This window comes from Cottoperca gobio, chromosome 10 (genome assembly GCF_900634415.1).
Source record: "Cottoperca gobio chromosome 10, fCotGob3.1, whole genome shotgun sequence".
Taxonomy (NCBI): Eukaryota; Metazoa; Chordata; class Actinopteri; order Perciformes; family Bovichtidae; genus Cottoperca; species Cottoperca gobio.
The window spans coordinates 11375746-11393278 of NC_041364.1; the positions used below are offsets into that span (position 1 = coordinate 11375746).

Sequence of the window (17533 nt, forward strand, 5' to 3'; positions counted from 1 at the left end):
TTCCTGACAAGTTCCTTCCTCTGCTCTACAACAACAATTGCATTCAAGCAACCAGGAACACTGGGATCACATCCTGTGTTGGAGGCAAAACACTGCTTTTACAAAGCCTTACCCAACAAACCATTTTTCTGTAACACTTGGAAATACATTTTATGTGGCCAAGATCTGTAACTGCTGCCTGAACAAAAAACATTACTCTTATCTGTGTGTTGCAAGTAATGTTTTAAGCGATTATAGGCCTAATGTCATGTAAAAGGGTAATCAATAATAATAGAAAATCTAAAGTTTAAGTTTGTTTGTGATTATGCAGGTTTCTATGGATCTATGAGTCACAGAAAAAGTCAGACAAAAGTAGGACACAAATCCACCAGTGGGTGACATATTTAACATTTTCTCTTAGGAAGATCAATATTAATGGTTTAATAAAGTTCACTTTCAAGGGTCAGGCATTTCAAGGGACCATAAAAAATGAATATTTTGCCAAAATTATCCCATTCTCTATCCCATTCCCACATTTAAGCCAAATCTGAGCTACAATGTAGGCAATGTGAACCATGTGATAATACTTTGTGAAAGTAAAACCTTGTGAATTTGTGAACAGTAAATGATCCATATAAAGAAATAAAGTGTTTTATTTCTCTCCTGTGCAGTATCATACCCTATTTCTACAACACGACTGTATGATACACTTTCTAATCATAACACACAAATATTATCTATGTTTTCCTGACAAACAACCTCTTGCAATTATTAGAATAATGAAGTCACAAAAATGGAAGTAACATTAACATTAACCATTGTTAATCCATCATAAAACAGGGGGCATGGTGTGGTTTAAAAAGGGTGTCACCTCAACATCTAGTCTACAACCTACACAGAATGTTGGCTACTTGTAACCATATTATTGTTTATTTTATCCATGCCCATGACCTTTTTTTAAAGAGGTGCTTTATAGTGAGTTTGAACTCATTGTTTAGTTGAGCGGCTGCAACTATACTGTTAAGTTCACTCAGCGTCATTTTTGCCTGGAGCAGGCAGTCGTTTCCTGTCCATATTTGCGATATTTCCATCTCAGATGGTTTAATTTAAAGAACTTTTTGAGGCTCTAAAAAGTTCAATTGTATTAGAGAAAAGTAGAAAAAGAATAATAATAATAATAATAATAATAATAATAATAATAATAATAATGTGTGAAGCAGAATTATTATTATTTTTCTCTTTTCTGACCATTAAGTGGGAGCCCAAACTCTAGGTTGGAAACCATCATTAACTGTATAAAGTAGATAAAACTAGCTCCACGGCAACCATGCACTATTGTTAACAACCTGATGATAAAATCTATCATATAGCAGTTGCAGAGGTCATAAGTACTTTAACTTTAACTCTGTACACTTTAAGTACATTTAGCTTATACTACTTCTCCAGTTTTACTTAACTAGGATTTTGAATGCAGGACTTTTCCTTGTAGTGAAGTACTTTAACATTATTGTACTGGTAGTTTTGCTTAAGTAAAAGATTGTAATAGTTCTTCAAAATTATTCTATTCTGGATGATAGATATTAATTAATGACTTGGATAAAATGACTGTAATGTAGAACAAAAATATATATTAAAAAAATCAAGAATGGCCTGATTGGTCACTGGCAAATACTGATTTAAGAAACCTTTTGAATTCTATAATGTTTTTATTTAGTTTATTTGGCAGAATTCACACAAAAGAATAGACCCAAAGTATCATGCTCTTAAACAACTCTCTATCACACATATTTTGTTTGCAATCAAAAAGTGAGTTTATTTGTGACATTTTTTACATAATCATTAGTTGTGTGTACAAAGAGAGAGTGACAGAAAATAAAATACAGAGGATCATAAAACAGATAAGAATGAAAATGACACATGATTAGGAAGCAAAATATGTTTAAAACAAATGAAACAATGCATACTTTTTGTAAATGGCACAGAATCAGAGGTTGACTAAAGTTTCTTTAAAAATAGAACAGAATAGTACTGCCAGCACTTCAGAGAGTTGGTAGTTTCCAAACATTGATTGTCTTTGCAATTACGGTATATACAACACCATTACTCTTTAGAATGTGTTACAAAGGGCCAGCTCTATGTTGCCTAAATATGCTGCTGCATTGATTATATCATATCAAAGCTTGAAAATTAAATCATTTAATACACAAAATCTGATATCTGTTTATATCTATGTCTAGGTGTATGAACAACATTTTCCTTCAAATAATAACAATTGTAACTATCTGTTCTGTGCAATAGACCCCCGGATAAAAAATATACCACACCCATTCATTAATAACATTCATTTAATAGAATGAAATAGGACAAAATAACAACCCTGTAATAAACTATTTGTGAAAATTTGGTGAGATGGCATATGTTCAATAAATCTGGACTATGTACAAAAAAAACAATATTTATTATTAAAATACAAATTAATCTTATTTACAGTTATAAGGGATTTTAAACAATCGCATGCCCTCTTGTCTAATTACTGAAAAAAATAATTACTCATAGTTTACCATATTGAGATGACTGTGTACGTCCACTTAGGTTTTAAAGATCTATAGATTGAAGAATTTGCCATATTAGAAGAATCTATTTTGGTGTACATGAGAGAGTTTAATTTATCTCATAATAATCATTTTTTTGGTGAAACAGATAGTTCAAGTCTTGGGAACCTGAAACCACCTCTTGAACCACTGTCACTGCTGGAAGATGAAGACAATCTCGATTTTTTAGAGGGTAGAGAAACACCTGCACCTGCTTCACCTTCCCCACCAAGTGACACTTCATATGAGCCCTTTGACTTTGAACCAAAACCTCCGAAGGTGCCAAACTTCAACTTGCCTTTCTTTCCTTTAACCTTGCTTTCTCCTAGGTCTAATGAAATGTCGCCACCCTCAGCTTCTAAGTGACCTGAAGGAGAACTTACTGCAAGCCCCCCCTCATCACTCAGAGAAGAAGACCGATGCCTTGATTTCTTAAATAGATCCAGTGAGGCTGACTTTCCCTTAGATGACACACTGAGCCCAGGATCACCCTCTAATTCTAATTTTCCACCCATCAATTCCCCAGTATGTACCTTACCACCTTTTCCACTTGTACTCAATTCTAACTCTGGTCCACGAAGGTCACCTGCACTACTGCCCTTTGCTTTTGATTTGCCAAACAATTTTGGCATCTTTACCTTTACTTTGCCTTCTCTGTGCCTCAGTTCTGGACTGGGAACCTCAATATTTTGTGAACTGACTTGGCAACTAACAGATGGTGACTGTATGTTTATGCCTCCACTAGCTGAGTCAACATTTCCTCCACCTCCCTGGCCTTCCAACTGAGGCAGAGCAATACCAAATTTTGGTACCTTGATTTTGGGAAATGTTACAGTACCTTCTGGGTAATGAAGGCCACCGCTTGCTCTGCCCCCTGAAGCACTTGCATCAATCTCTGCACCACCTTTCACATTTATTTTTGGTTCTTTAAAACCTGCAAACATGGTTGCCTCTCCTTGTCTGTTCAGATTTGCATCAATATCAGGAGTGGACACATTCACATTTGGCATTTTAATATTTGGAGTCTTGATTTTCACATCTGTCCCTCCCAAATGAACATTTGGACTGTCAATACCAGAACCTTCAATAGCGGTGTTCAAGCTAGCAGATGGAAAATCTATGTCAGATTTGAATCCCTCAGATAAAGATCCATCACCTTTCAATTTTGGAGATTTGATGTCTAATTCCACATCAGGAAAATGAAGCTTACCAAAACGAGGCTTCTTTACTTTTGTTCCTTTGACATGAATATTGGCTGGGTCTAAATCCAGGTCTACTGCTGGTGTTTCTATGTCAACATCAGGTTTCTTTGCCTTTCCTTTCACTTTAGGAAGTTTGAATTTCCCTTTTTTCCCCTTTAAGTTGATATTAATGTCAGGGGCATCAAGACTTGCTTCACTATCTGGGAGACTTACTTCTGGGGATTTCATTGCAAACTTAGGACCTTTGAACTTGGGAAATGTAATTCCTGTCTTTACAGGATCAATAGACGCACCTTCCATAGTGATGGTGGGAATTGCAATGTTAGCATTTGGACCTTTGATATCTGCATCCCATTTGGGCAAGGAAGCATCTATCTTTCCTTTGACTTTTGGCCCTTTTACTTTGATATCAACATCTGAACCCTCCACTTTTGGACCTTTGATGTTAAATGATGGCATTGTCATTTTAGGTATTTCAAATCCACCCTTAGGCCCCTTTAAATCAACCTCTGGACATTTAATGTCAAAGGCAGGTGTTTTTATGTCTCCCTCTATCTTTGGCACTGATACAGCAACATCACCTTTGAGTGTGGGACCTCTCAGATTGAAATCCATATCTGGGATGTTGAATTTTGGTCCTTTAAGTTTTGCGTCAGGACATTCAAAATCAAAGTCTGGTCCTTTAATGTTAACATCCGGTGCTTTAACATCAATGTTACCTTTGGGAAGGTTTATATCAACATCTGGACCCTCAATCTTTGGACCTTTAATGTTCCATGATGGCATTTTCATTTTAGGCATTTCAAATACACCTTTCGGACCTTCGATATCAACCTGTCGACCTTTGATGTCAACTTCAGGTATTTTTATGTCTCCTGTTATCTTTGGCACTGACACATCCATATCGCCTTTCATTTTATGACCTTTCAGGTTGAAATCCAATTCTGGCATGGAGAGTTTTGGTCCTGAAATACTTGGCATTTTGAAATTAGGTCCTCTGATTTTACCACTTGGACCCTCAATGTCAAAGTCTGGTCCTTTGATATCCAAGTCAGGGGCGTTAATGTCAATATCAGCTTTTGGGAGGTTAATATCAACATCTGGACAGTCCACTTTTGGACCTTTGAAACCAAATGATGGCAGTTTGAATTTTGGCATTTCAAATCCACCTTTCGGCCCTTCAATATCAACATCTGGACCTTTGATGTCAACTTCAGGTGTTTTAATGTCTCCTGTTATCTTTGGCACTGACATATCCATATCGCCTTTAATTTTAGGACCTTTCATGTTGAAATCCACATTTGGCATGGAGAGTTTTGGTCCTGAAATACTTGGCATTTTGAAATTAGGTCCTCTGAATTTACCACTTGGACCCTCAATGTCAAAGTCTGGTCCTTTGATATCCAAGTCAGGGGCGTTAATGTCAATATCAGCTTTTGGGAGGTTAATATCAACATCTGGACACTCCACTTTTGTACCTTTGAAACCAAATGATGGCATTTTGAATGTTGGCATTTCAAATCCACCTTTCGGCCCTTCAATATCAACTTCTGGACCTTTGATGTCAACTTCAGGTGTTTTAATGTCTCCTGTTATCTTTGGCACTGACATATCCATATCGCCTTTAATTTTAGGACCTTTCAGGTTGAAATCCACATTTGGCATGGAGAGTTTTGGTCCTGTAATACTTGGCATTTTGAAATTAGGTCCTTTGATTTTACCACTTGGACCCTCAATGTCAAAGTCTGGTCCTTTGATATCCAAGTCAGGGGCGTTAATGTCAATATCAGCTTTTGGGAGGTTAATATCAACATCTGGACACTCTACTTTTGGACCTTTGAAACCAAATGATGGCATTTTGAATTTTGGCATTTCAAATCCACCTTTCGGCCCTTCAATATCAACTTCTGGACCTTTGATGTCAACTTCAGGTGTTTTAATGTCTCCTGTTAACTTTGGCACTGACATATCCATATCGCCTTTAATTTTAGGACCTTTCAGGTTGAAATCCACATTTGGCATGGAGAGTTTTGGTCCTGAAATACTTGGCATTTTGAAATTAGGTCCTTTGATTTTACCACTTGGACCCTCAATGTCAAAGTCTGGACCTTTGATATCCAAGTCAGGGGTGTTAATGTCAATATCCCCTTTTGGGAGGTTAATATCAACATCTGGACAGTCTACTTTTGGACCTTTGAAACCAAATGATGGCAGTTTGAATTTTGGCATTTCAAATCCACCTTTCGGCCCTTCAATATCAACTTCTGGACCTTTGATGTCAACTTCAGGTGTTTTAATGTCTCCTGTTATCTTTGGCACTGACATATCCATATCGCCTTTAATTTTAGGACCTTTCATGTTGAAATCCACATTTGGCATGGAGAGTTTTGGTCCTGAAATACTTGGCATTTTGAAATGAGGTCCTTTGATTTTACCACTTGGACCCTCAATGTCAAAGTCTGGTCCTTTGATATCCAAGTCAGGGGCGTTAATGTCAATATCTGCTTTTGGGAGGTTAATATCAACATCTGGACAGTCCACTTTTGGACCTTTGAAACCAAATGATGGCATTTTGAATTTTGGCATTTCAAATCCACCTTTCGGCCCTTCAATATCAACTTCTGGACCTTTGATGTCAACTTCAGGTGTTTTAATGTCTCCTGTTATCTTTGGCACTGACATATCCATATCGCCTTTAATTTTAGGACCTTTCATGTTGAAATCCACATTTGGCATGGAGAGTTTTGGTCCTGAAATACTTGGCATTTTGAAATGAGGTCCTTTGATTTTACCACTTGGACCCTCAATGTCAAAGTCTGGTCCTTTGATATCCAAGTCAGGGGCATTCATGTCAATATCAGCTTTTGGGAGGTTAATATCAACATCTGGACAGTCCACTTTTGGACCTTTGAAACCAAATGATGGCAGTTTGAATTTTGGCATTTCAAATCCACCTTTCGGCCCTTCAATATCGACTTCTGGACCTTTGATACCAACTTCAGGTGTTTTAATGTCTCCTGTTAACTTTGGCACTGACATATCCATATCGCCTTTAATTTTAGGACCTTTCAGGTTGAAATCCACATTTGGCATGGAGAGTTTTGGTCCTGTAATACTTGGCATTTTGAAATTAGGTCCTTTGATTTTACCACTTGGACCCTCAATGTCAAAGTCTGGACCTTTGATATCCAAGTCAGGGGTGTTAATGTCAATATCACCTTTTGGGAGGTTAATATCAACATCTGGACAGTCCACTTTTGGACCTTTGAAACCAAATGATGGCAGTTTGAATTTTGGCATTTCAAATCCACCTTTCGGCCCTTCAATATCAACTTCTGGACCTTTGATGTCAACTTCAGGTGTTTTAATGTCTCCTGTTATCTTTGGCACTGACACATCCATATCGCCTTTAATTTTAGGACCTTTCAGGTTGAAATCCACATTTGGCATGGAGAGTTTTGGTCCTGAAATACTTGGCATTTTGAAATTAGGTCCTCTGATTTTACCACTTGAACCCTCAATGTCAAAGTCTGGTCCTTTGATATCCAAGTCAGGGGCGTTAATGTCAATATCAGCTTTTGGGAGGTTAATATCAACATCTGGACAGTCCACTTTTGGACCTTTGAAACCAAATGATGGCATTTTGAATTTAGGCATTTCAAATCCACCTTTCGGCCCTTCAATATCAACTTCTGGACCTTTGATGTCAACTTCAGGTGTTTTAATGTCTCCTGTTATCTTTGGCACTGACATATCCATATCGCCTTTAATTGTAGGACCTTTCAGGTTGAAATCCACATTTGGCATGGAGAGTTTTGGTCCTGTAATACTTGGCATTTTGAAATTAGGTCCTCTGATTTTACCACTTGGACCCTCAATGTCAAAGTCTGGACCTTTGATATCCAAGTCAGGGGCGTTAATGTCAATATCAGCTTTTGGGAGGTTAATATCAACATCTGGATAGTCCACTTTTGGACCTTTGAAACCAAATGATGGCAGTTTGAATTTTGGCATTTCAAATCCACCTTTCGGCCCTTCAATATCAACTTCTGGACCTTTGATGTCAACTTCAGGTGTTTTAATGTCTCCTGTTATCTTTGGCACTGACATATCCATATCGCCTTTAATTTTAGGACCTTTCATGTTGAAATCCACATTTGGCATGGAGAGTTTTGGTCCTGAAATACTTGGCATTTTGAAATGAGGTCCTCTGATTTTACCACTTGGACTCTCAATGTCAAAGTCTGGTCCTTTGATATCCAAGTCAGGGGCGTTAATGTCAATATCAGCTTTTGGGAGGTTAATATCAACATCTGGACACTCTACTTTTGGACCTTTGAAACCAAATGATGGCATTTTGAATTTTGGCATTTCAAATCCACCTTTCGGCCCTTCAATATCAACTTCTGGACCTTTGATGTCAACTTCAGGTGTTTTAATGTCTCCTGTTAACTTTGGCATTGACATATCCATATCGCCTTTAATTTTAGGACCTTTCAGGTTGAAATCCACATTTGGCATGGAGAGTTTTGGTCCTGAAATACTTGGCATTTTGAAATGAGGTCCTTTGATTTTACCACTTGGACCCTCAATGTCAAAGTCTGGTCCTTTGATATCCAAGTCAGGGGCGTTAATGTCAATATCAGCTTTTGGGAGGTTAATATCAACATCTGGACACTCTACTTTTGGACCTTTGAAACCAAATGATGGCATTTTGAATTTTGGCATTTCAAATCCACCTTTCGGCCCTTCAATATCAACTTCTGGACCTTTGATGTCAACTTCAGGTGTTTTAATGTCTCCTGTTAACTTTGGCATTGACATATCCATATCGCCTTTAATTTTAGGACCTTTCAGGTTGAAATCCACATTTGGCATGGAGAGTTTTGGTCCTGAAATACTTGGCATTTTGAAATGAGGTCCTTTGATTTTACCACTTGGACCCTCAATGTCAAAGTCTGGTCCTTTGATATCCAAGTCAGGGGCATTCATGTCAATATCAGCTTTTGGGAGGTTAATATCAACATCTGGACCCTCCACCTTATGACCTTTCATCCCAAATGATGGCAATTTAAATTTTGGCATTTTGAATCTTCCTTTGTGGCTTTCCAAGTCAATGTCTGGTCCTTCAATATCCACCCTGGGAGCTTTTATGTCTCCTTCGATCTTTGGAACTGACACATCAACATCTCCCTTTATGTTTGGCCCTTTCAGACTCACATCCCAGTGTGGCAGCTTGGGTCCTGATACTGATGGCAGTTTGATTTTGGGTCCTCTCAGTTTTGCATCAGGACCTTCAATATCAAAGTTTGGTCCTTGAATGTCAACGCCAGGTCCTTTAACATTAAAGTCCGCTTTGGGAAGGTTTATATCAACATCTGGACCCTCTACTTTTGGACCTTTGAAGCCAAATGATGGCATTTTGATTTTAGGCATTTCAAATCCCCCTTTCGGCCCTTCAATATCAACTTCTGGACCTTTGATGTCAACTTCTGGTGTTTTAAAGTCTCCTCTTATCTTGGGCACTGACATATCCATATCGCCTTTCATTTTGGGACTTTTGAGGTTGAAATCCACATCTGGCAAGGAGAGATTTGGTCCTGAAATGCTTGGCATTTTGAAATGAGGTCCTCTGATTTTACCACTTGGACTCTGAATGTCAAAGTCTGGTCCTTTGATATCCAAGTCAGGGGCGTTAATATCAATTCCAGCTTTTGGGAGGTTAAAATCAACATCTGAACCATCCACTTTTGGACTTTTAAAACCAAATGATGGCATTTTGATTTTAGGCATTTCAAATCCACCCTTTGGCCCTTCAATATCAACTTCTGGACCTTTGATGTCAACTTCTGGTGTTTTAAAGTCTCCTTTTATCTTTGGCACTGACATATCCATATCGCCTTTAACTTTGGGACCTTTCAGTTTGAAATCCACATTTGGCATGGAGAGTTTTGGTCCTGAAATGGTTGGCATTTTGAAATGAGGTCCTCTGATTTTACCACTTGAACTCTCAATGTCAATGTCTGGTCCTCTGATATCCAAGTCGGGTGCGTTAATATCAATTTCAGCTTTAGGGAGTGTGACATCTACTTCTGGCCCTTCAACATTTGTACCTTTCATCCCAAAGGATGGCATTTTAAATGTAGGCATTTTCAATCCTCCTTTGTAGCCGTCAATGTCAATGTCTGGACCTTCAATATCCACCCTGGGAGCTTTTATGTCTCCTTTGATCTTTGGAACTGACACATCAACATCTCCCTTTATGTTTGGCCCTTTCAGACTCACATCCCAGTGTGGCATCTTGGGTCCTGATATTGATGGCAGTTTGAATTTGGGTCCTCCCAGTTTTGCATCAGGACCTTCAATATCAAAGTTTGGTCCTTTAATGTCAACGTCAGGTGCTTTAACATCAAAGTCAGCTTTAGGAAGGTTTATATCAACATCTGGACCCTCCACTTTTGGACCTTTGAAGCCGAATGATGGCATTTTGATTTTAGGCATTTCAAATCCACCTTTCGGACCTTCGATATCAACCTGTGGTCCTTTAATGTCAACGTCAGGTGCTTTAACATCAAAGTCAGCTTTAGGAAGGTTTATATCCACATCTGGACCCTCCACTTTTGGACCTTTGAAACCAAATGATGGCATTTTGATTTTAGGCATTTCAAATCCACCCTTTGGACCTTTAATATCAACTTCTGGACCTTTGATGTCAACTTCAGGTGTTTTAATGTCTCCTGTTATCTTTGGCACTGACATATCCATATCGCCTTTAATTTTAGGACCTTTCATGTTGAAATCCACATTTGGCATGGAGAGTTTTGGTCCTGAAATACTTGGCATTTTGAAATGAGGTCCTTTGATTTTACCACTTGGACCCTCAATGTCAAAGTCTGGACCTTTGATATCCAAGTCAGGGGTGTTAATGTCAATATCACCTTTTGGGAGGTTAATATCAACATCTGGACACTCCACTTTTGGACCTTTGAAACCAAATGATGGCATTTTGAATTTTGGCATTTCAAATCCACCTTTCGGCCCTTCAATATCGACTTCTGGACCTTTGATGTCAACTTCAGGTGTTTTAATGTCTCCTGTTAACTTTGGCACTGACATATCCATATCGCCTTTAAATTTGGGACCTTTCAGGCTGAAATCCACATTTGGCATGGAGAGTTTTGGTCCTGAAATAGTTGGCATTTTGAAATGAGGTCCTCTGATTTTACCACTTGGACTCTCAATGTCAATGTCTGGTCCTCTGATATCCAAGTCGGGTGCGTTAATATCAATTTCAGCTTTAGGGAGTGTGACATCTACTTCTGGCCCTTCAACATTTGGACCTTTCATCCCAAAGGATGGCAATTTAAATGTAGGCATTTTGAATCCTCCTTTGTGGCCGTCAATGTCAATGTCTGGACCTTCAATATCCACCCTGGGAGCTTTTATGTCTCCTTTGATCTTTGGAACTGACACATCAACATCTCCCTTTATGTTTGGCCCTTTCAGACTCACATCCCAGTGTGGCATCTTGGGTCCTGATATTGATGGCAGTTTGAATTTGGGTCCTCCCAGTTTTGCATCAGGACCTTCAATATCAAAGTTTGGTCCTTTAATGTCAACGTCAGGTGCTTTAACATCAAAGTCAGCTTTAGGAAGGTTTATATCAACATCTGGACCCTCCACGTTTGGACTTTTGAAGCCGAATGATGGCATTTTGATTTTAGGCATTTCAAATCCACCTTTCGGACCTTCGATATCAACCTGTGGTCCTTTAATGTCAACGTCAGGTGCTTTAACATCAAAGTCAGCTTTAGGAAGGTTTATATCCACATCTGGACCCTCCACTTTTGGACCTTTGAAACCAAATGATGGCATTTTGATTTTAGGCATTTCAAATCCACCCTTTGGACCTTTAATATCAACTTCTGGACCTTTGATGTCAACTTCAGGTGTTTTAATGTCTCCTGTTATCTTTGGCACTGACATATCCATATCGCCTTTAATTTTAGGACCTTTCATGTTGAAATCCACATTTGGCATGGAGAGTTTTGGTCCTGAAATACTTGGCATTTTGAAATTAGGTCCTTTGATTTTACCACTTGGACCCTCAATGTCAAAGTCTGGACCTTTGATATCCAAGTCAGGGGTGTTAATGTCAATATCACCTTTTGGGAGGTTAATATCAACATCTGGACACTCCACTTTTGGACCTTTGAAACCAAATGATGGCAGTTTGAATTTTGGCATTTCAAATCCACCTTTCGGCCCTTCAATATCGACTTCTGGACCTTTGATGTCAACTTCAGGTGTTTTAATGTCTCCTGTTAACTTTGGCACTGACATATCCATATCGCCTTTAAATTTGGGACCTTTCAGGCTGAAATCCACATTTGGCATGGAGAGTTTTGGTCCTGAAATAGTTGGCATTTTGAAATGAGGTCCTCTGATTTTACCACTTGGACTCTCAATGTCAATGTCTGGTCCTCTGATATCCAAGTCGGGTGCGTTAATATCAATTTCAGCTTTAGGGAGTGTGACATCTACTTCTGGCCCTTCAACATTTGGACCTGTCATCCCAAAGGATGGCAATTTAAATGTAGGCATTTTGAATCCTCCTTTGTGGCCGTCAATGTCAATGTCTGGACCTTCAATATCCACCCTGGGAGCTTTTATGTCTCCTTCGATCTTTGGAACTGACACATCAACATCTCCCTTTATGTTTGGCCCTTTCAGACTCACATCCCAGTGTGGCAGCTTGGGTCCTGATAGTGATGGCAGTTTGATTTTGGGTCCTCTCAGTTTTGCATCAGGACCTTCAATATCAAAGTTTGGTCCTTTAATGTCAACGTCAGGTGCTTTAACATCAAAGTCAGCTTTAGGAAGGTTTATATCCACATCTGGACCCTCCACTTTTGGACCTTTGAAACCAAATGATGGCATTTTGATTTTAGGCATTTCAAATCCACCCTTTGGACCTTTAATATCAACTTCTGGACCTTTGATGTCAACTTCAGGTGTTTTAATGTCTCCTGTTATCTTTGGTACTGACATGTCCATATCGCCTTTAAATTTGGGACCTTTCAGGCTGAAATCCACATTTGGCATGGAGAGTTTTGGTCCTGAAATGGTTGGCATTTTGAAATGAGGTCCTCTGATTTTACCACTTGGACTCTCAATGTCAATGTCTGGTCCTCTGATATCCAAGTCGGGTGCGTTAATATCAATTTCAGCTTTAGGGAGTGTGACATCTACTTCTGGCCCTTCAACATTTGGACCTTTCATCCCAAAGGATGGCAATTTAAATGTAGGCATTTTGAATCCTCCTTTGTGGCCGTCAATGTCAATGTCTGGACCTTCAATATCCACCCTGGGAGCTTTTATGTCTCCTTCGATCTTTGGAACTGACACATCAACATCTCCCTTTATGTTTGGCCCTTTCAGACTCACATCCCAGTGTGGAAGCTTGGGTCCTGATATTGATGGCAGTTTGATTTTGGGTCCTCTCAGTTTTGCATCAGGACCTTCAATATCAAAGTTTGGTCCTTTAATGTCAACGTCAGGTGCTTTAACATCAAAGTCAGCTTTAGGAAGGTTTATATCAACATCTGGACCCTCCACTTTTGGACCTTTGAAGCCGAATGATGGCATTTTGATTTTAGGCATTTCAAATCCACCTTTCGGACCTTGGATATCAACCTGTGGACATTTGATGTCAAAGTCAGTTGCTTTCACATCAATGTTAGCTTTAGGAAGGTTTATATCCACATCTGGACCCTCCACTTTTGGACCCTTGAAACCAAATGATGGCATTTTGATTTTAGGCATTTCAAATCCACCCTTTGGACCTTCAATATCAAAGTTTGCTCCTTTAATGTCAACATCAGGTGCTTTAACATCAAAGTCAGCTTTGGGAAGGTTTATATCAACATCTGGACCTTTGATGTCAACTTCAGGTTTTTTAATGTCTCCTGTTATATTTGGCACTGACATATCCATATCGCCTTTAACTTTAGGACCTTTCAGGTGTAAATCCAGATCTGGCATGGAGAGTTTTGGTCTTGAAATGCTTGGCATTTTGAAATGAGGTCCTCTGATTTTACCACTTGGACTCTCAATGTCAAAGTCTGGTCCTTTGATGTCAAGTTCAGGTCCCGTTACATCGACATCAGCCTTGGGAAGTTGTATATCACAATCTGGACTCTCTAATGTTGGACCTTTGAAGCCAAATGATGGCATTTTGATTTTAGGTATTTCAAATCCACCTTTTGGACCTTCAATATTAACCTGTGGACCTTTGATGTCAACTTTAGGGGCTTTTACATCAATGTTGGCTTTGGGAAGGTTTATATCAACGTCTGGACCCTCCATCTTTGGACCTCTAATATTCCATGATGGCATATTGATTTTAGGCATTTCAAATCCTCCTTTTGGCCCTTCAATGTCAACCTCCGGACCTTTGATGTCAACTTCAGGTATTGATATGTCTCCTTGAATCTTTGGAGATGACAAATCCATATCACCTTTGAGTTTGGGACCTTTTAGATTGAAATCCACATCTGGCATGGACATTTTTGATCCTGAGATTGTAGGCATTTTCAGTTTTGTTCCCTTAATTTTAACATCAGGTCCTTCAATGTCAACATCAGGAGTTTTCATTTCAGCGCCAGCTTTGGGAAGATTAATATCAACCTCTGGCATTTCCACCTTTGGGCCTTTGAAACCAAATTTTGGCATTTTGAATTTCGATCCTTTGCTTTTCGGGCTAGTCAATCCCAGGTCAATATCAAGACCTTCATGGCTACCAGTCTTCCCTTTGATGCTGATATCACCTTTTCCCATTCTCACATCAGTTTCTGGAGCCTTTATCTTTGGGCTCTTAAATCCAAATTTCGGCATTTTAAATTTAGTTTTCTTCGCGCCGATTTCCGGCGTGTCAATTGTGACGTCTGGTCCCTCAAGTTCAGTTTTTGGCAGTTGAACATCCCCTTTCATATCACCCTTCCACTTTGGCCCCTTTAGATTGATGTCAACATCTGGCAAAGATATTTTTGGTCCCGATATTTTTGGTAACTTTATATTTGGCCCACTAAAGTGTCCTTCTGGATGTTCAATATCAACATTAGGACGTTTGATTTCAACTTCAGGTTTTTCAATGATTCCTTCAATCTTTGGAGCTGACACATCTCCCTTTATCTTGGGACCTTTCAGACTCAAATCCCAATCTGGCAGTTTGGTTCCTGATATTGATGGCATTTTGATTTTAGGCATGTCAAATTCACCCTTAGGCCCTTTGATATCAAGCTCTGGACCTTTGATGTTAACTTCAGGTGCTTTCACATCAATGTTAGCTTTGTGAAGGGTTATGTCAACATCTGGAGTCTCCATTGTTGGACCTTTAATGTTGAAGGAAGGCATCTTGATTTTAGGCATTTCAAATCCACTCTTAAGCCCTTCAATATCAAACTCTGGACCTTTGATGGCAACTTCAGGTGTTTTTATGTCTCCTGTTATCTTTGGACCTGACATATCCATATCGCCTTTGATTTTGGGACCTCTCAGGTTGAAATCCAGATCTGGCATGGAAAGGTTAGGTCCAGAAATGCTTGGCATTTTGAATTTGGGTCCTTTGATTTTACCACTTGGACTCTCAATGTCAAAGTTTGGTCCTTTGATATCCAAGTCAGGGGCGTTAATATCAATTTCAGCTTTTGGGAGGTTAATATCAACATCTGGACCCTCCACTTTTGGACCTTTGAAACCAAATGATGGCATTTTGATTTTGGGCATTTCAAATCCACCTTTCGGCCCTTCAATATCAACTTCTGGACCTTTGATGTCAACTTCAGGTGTTTTAATGTCTCCTGTTAACTTTGGCACTGACATATCCATATCGGCTTTAATTTTAGGACCTTTCAGGTTGAAATCCACATTTGGCATGGAGAGTTTTGGTCCTGTAATGCTTGGCATTTTGAAATGAGGTCCTCTGATTTTACCACTTGGACTGTCTATGTCAATATCTGGTCCCTTGATATCCAAGTCAGGGGCGTTAATGTCAATTTCAGCTTTTGGGAGGTTAATATCAACATCTGGACCCTCCACTTTTGGACCTTTGAAACCAAATGATGGCATTTTGATTTTAGGCATTTCAAATCCACCTTTCGGCCCTTCAATATCAACTTCTGGACCTTTGATGTCAACTTCAGGTGTTTTAATGTCTCCTGTTAACTTTGGCACTGACATATCCATATCGCCTTTAATTTTAGGACCTTTCAGGTTGAAATCCACATTTGGCATGGAGAGTTTTGGTCCTGTAATGCTTGGCATTTTGAAATGAGGTCCTCTGATTTTACCACTTGGACTGTCTATGTCAATATCTGGTCCCTTGATATCCAAGTCAGGGGCGTTGATGTCAATTTCAGCTTTTGGGAGGTTAATATCAACATCTGGACCCTCCACTTTTGGACCTTTGAAACCAAATGATGGCATTTTGATTTTAGGCATTTCAAATCCACCTTTCGGCCCTTCAATATCAACTTCTGGACCTTTGATGTCAACTTCAGGTGTTTTAATGTCTCCTGTTAACTTTGGCACTGACATATCCATATCGCCTTTAATTTTAGGACCTTTCAGGTTGAAATCCACATTTGGCATGGAGAGTTTTGGTCCTGTAATGCTTGGCATTTTGAAATAAGGTCCTCTGATTTTACCACTTGGACTGTCTATGTCAATATCTGGTCCCTTGATATCCAAGTCAGGGGCGTTAATGTCAATTTCAGCTTTTGGGAGGTTAATATCAACATCTGGACCCTCCACTTTTGGACCTTTGAAACCAAATGATGGCATTTTGATTTTAGGCATTTCAAATCCACCTTTCGGCCCTTCAATATCAACGTCTGGACCTTTGATGTCAACTTCAGGTGTTTTAATGTCTCCTGTTAACTTTGGCACTGACATATCCATATCGCCTTTAATTTTAGGACCTTTCAGGTTGAAATCCACATTTGGCATGGAGAGTTTTGGTCCTGTAATGCTTGGCATTTTGAAATGAGGTCCTCTGATTTTACCACTTGGACTGTCTATGTCAATATCTGCTCCCTTGATATCCAAGTCAGGGGCGTTAATGTCAATTTCAGCTTTTGGGAGGTTAATATCAACATCTGGACCCTCCACTTTTGGACCTTTGAAACCAAATGATGGCATTTTGATTTTAGGCATTTCAAATCCTCCTTTGTGGGCGTCAATGTCTGGTCCTTCAATATCCACCCTGGGAGCTTTTATGTCTCCTTCGATCTTTGGAACTGACACATCAACATCTCCCTTTATGTTTGGCCCTTTCAGACTCACATCCCAGTGTGGCAGCTTGGGTCCTGATATTGGTGGCAGTTTGATTTTGGGTCCTCTCAGTTTTGCATCAGGACCTTCAATATCAAAGTTTGGTCCTTTAATGTCAACGTTAGGTGCTTTAACATCAAAGTCAGCTTTAGGAAGGTTTATATCCACATCTGGACCCTCCACTTTTGGACCTTTGAAACCAAATGATGGCATTTTGATTTTAGGCATTTCAAATCCACCCTTTGGACCTTTAATATCAACTTCTGGACCTTTGATGTCAACTTCAGGTGTTTTAATGTCTCCTGTTATCTTTGGTACTGACATGTCCATATCGCCTTTAGGGAGTGTGACATCTACTTCTGGCCGGTCAACATTTGGACCTGTCATCCCAAAGGATGGCAATTTAAATGTAGGCATTTTGAATCCTCC

General features: G+C 39.3%; 1 protein-coding gene across 1 annotated transcript in view; it reads right to left on the minus strand.

Annotated features, from left to right (window-relative positions):
• Positions 1–1679: 1679 nt before the first annotated feature.
• ahnak (AHNAK nucleoprotein) overlaps positions 1680–17533 on the minus strand; it is a 33923-nt gene continuing 18069 nt past the window's right edge. The window contains exons 7-9 of the mRNA XM_029441928.1: positions 15052–17373; positions 14618–14868; positions 1680–14476 (exon numbers count right to left, since the gene is read on the minus strand). Coding sequence (XP_029297788.1) covers positions 2660–14476; positions 14618–14868; positions 15052–17373 — 14390 coding nt within the window. The 3' untranslated portion in view covers positions 1680–2659. The remainder of the gene's footprint in view (positions 14477–14617; positions 14869–15051; positions 17374–17533) is intronic.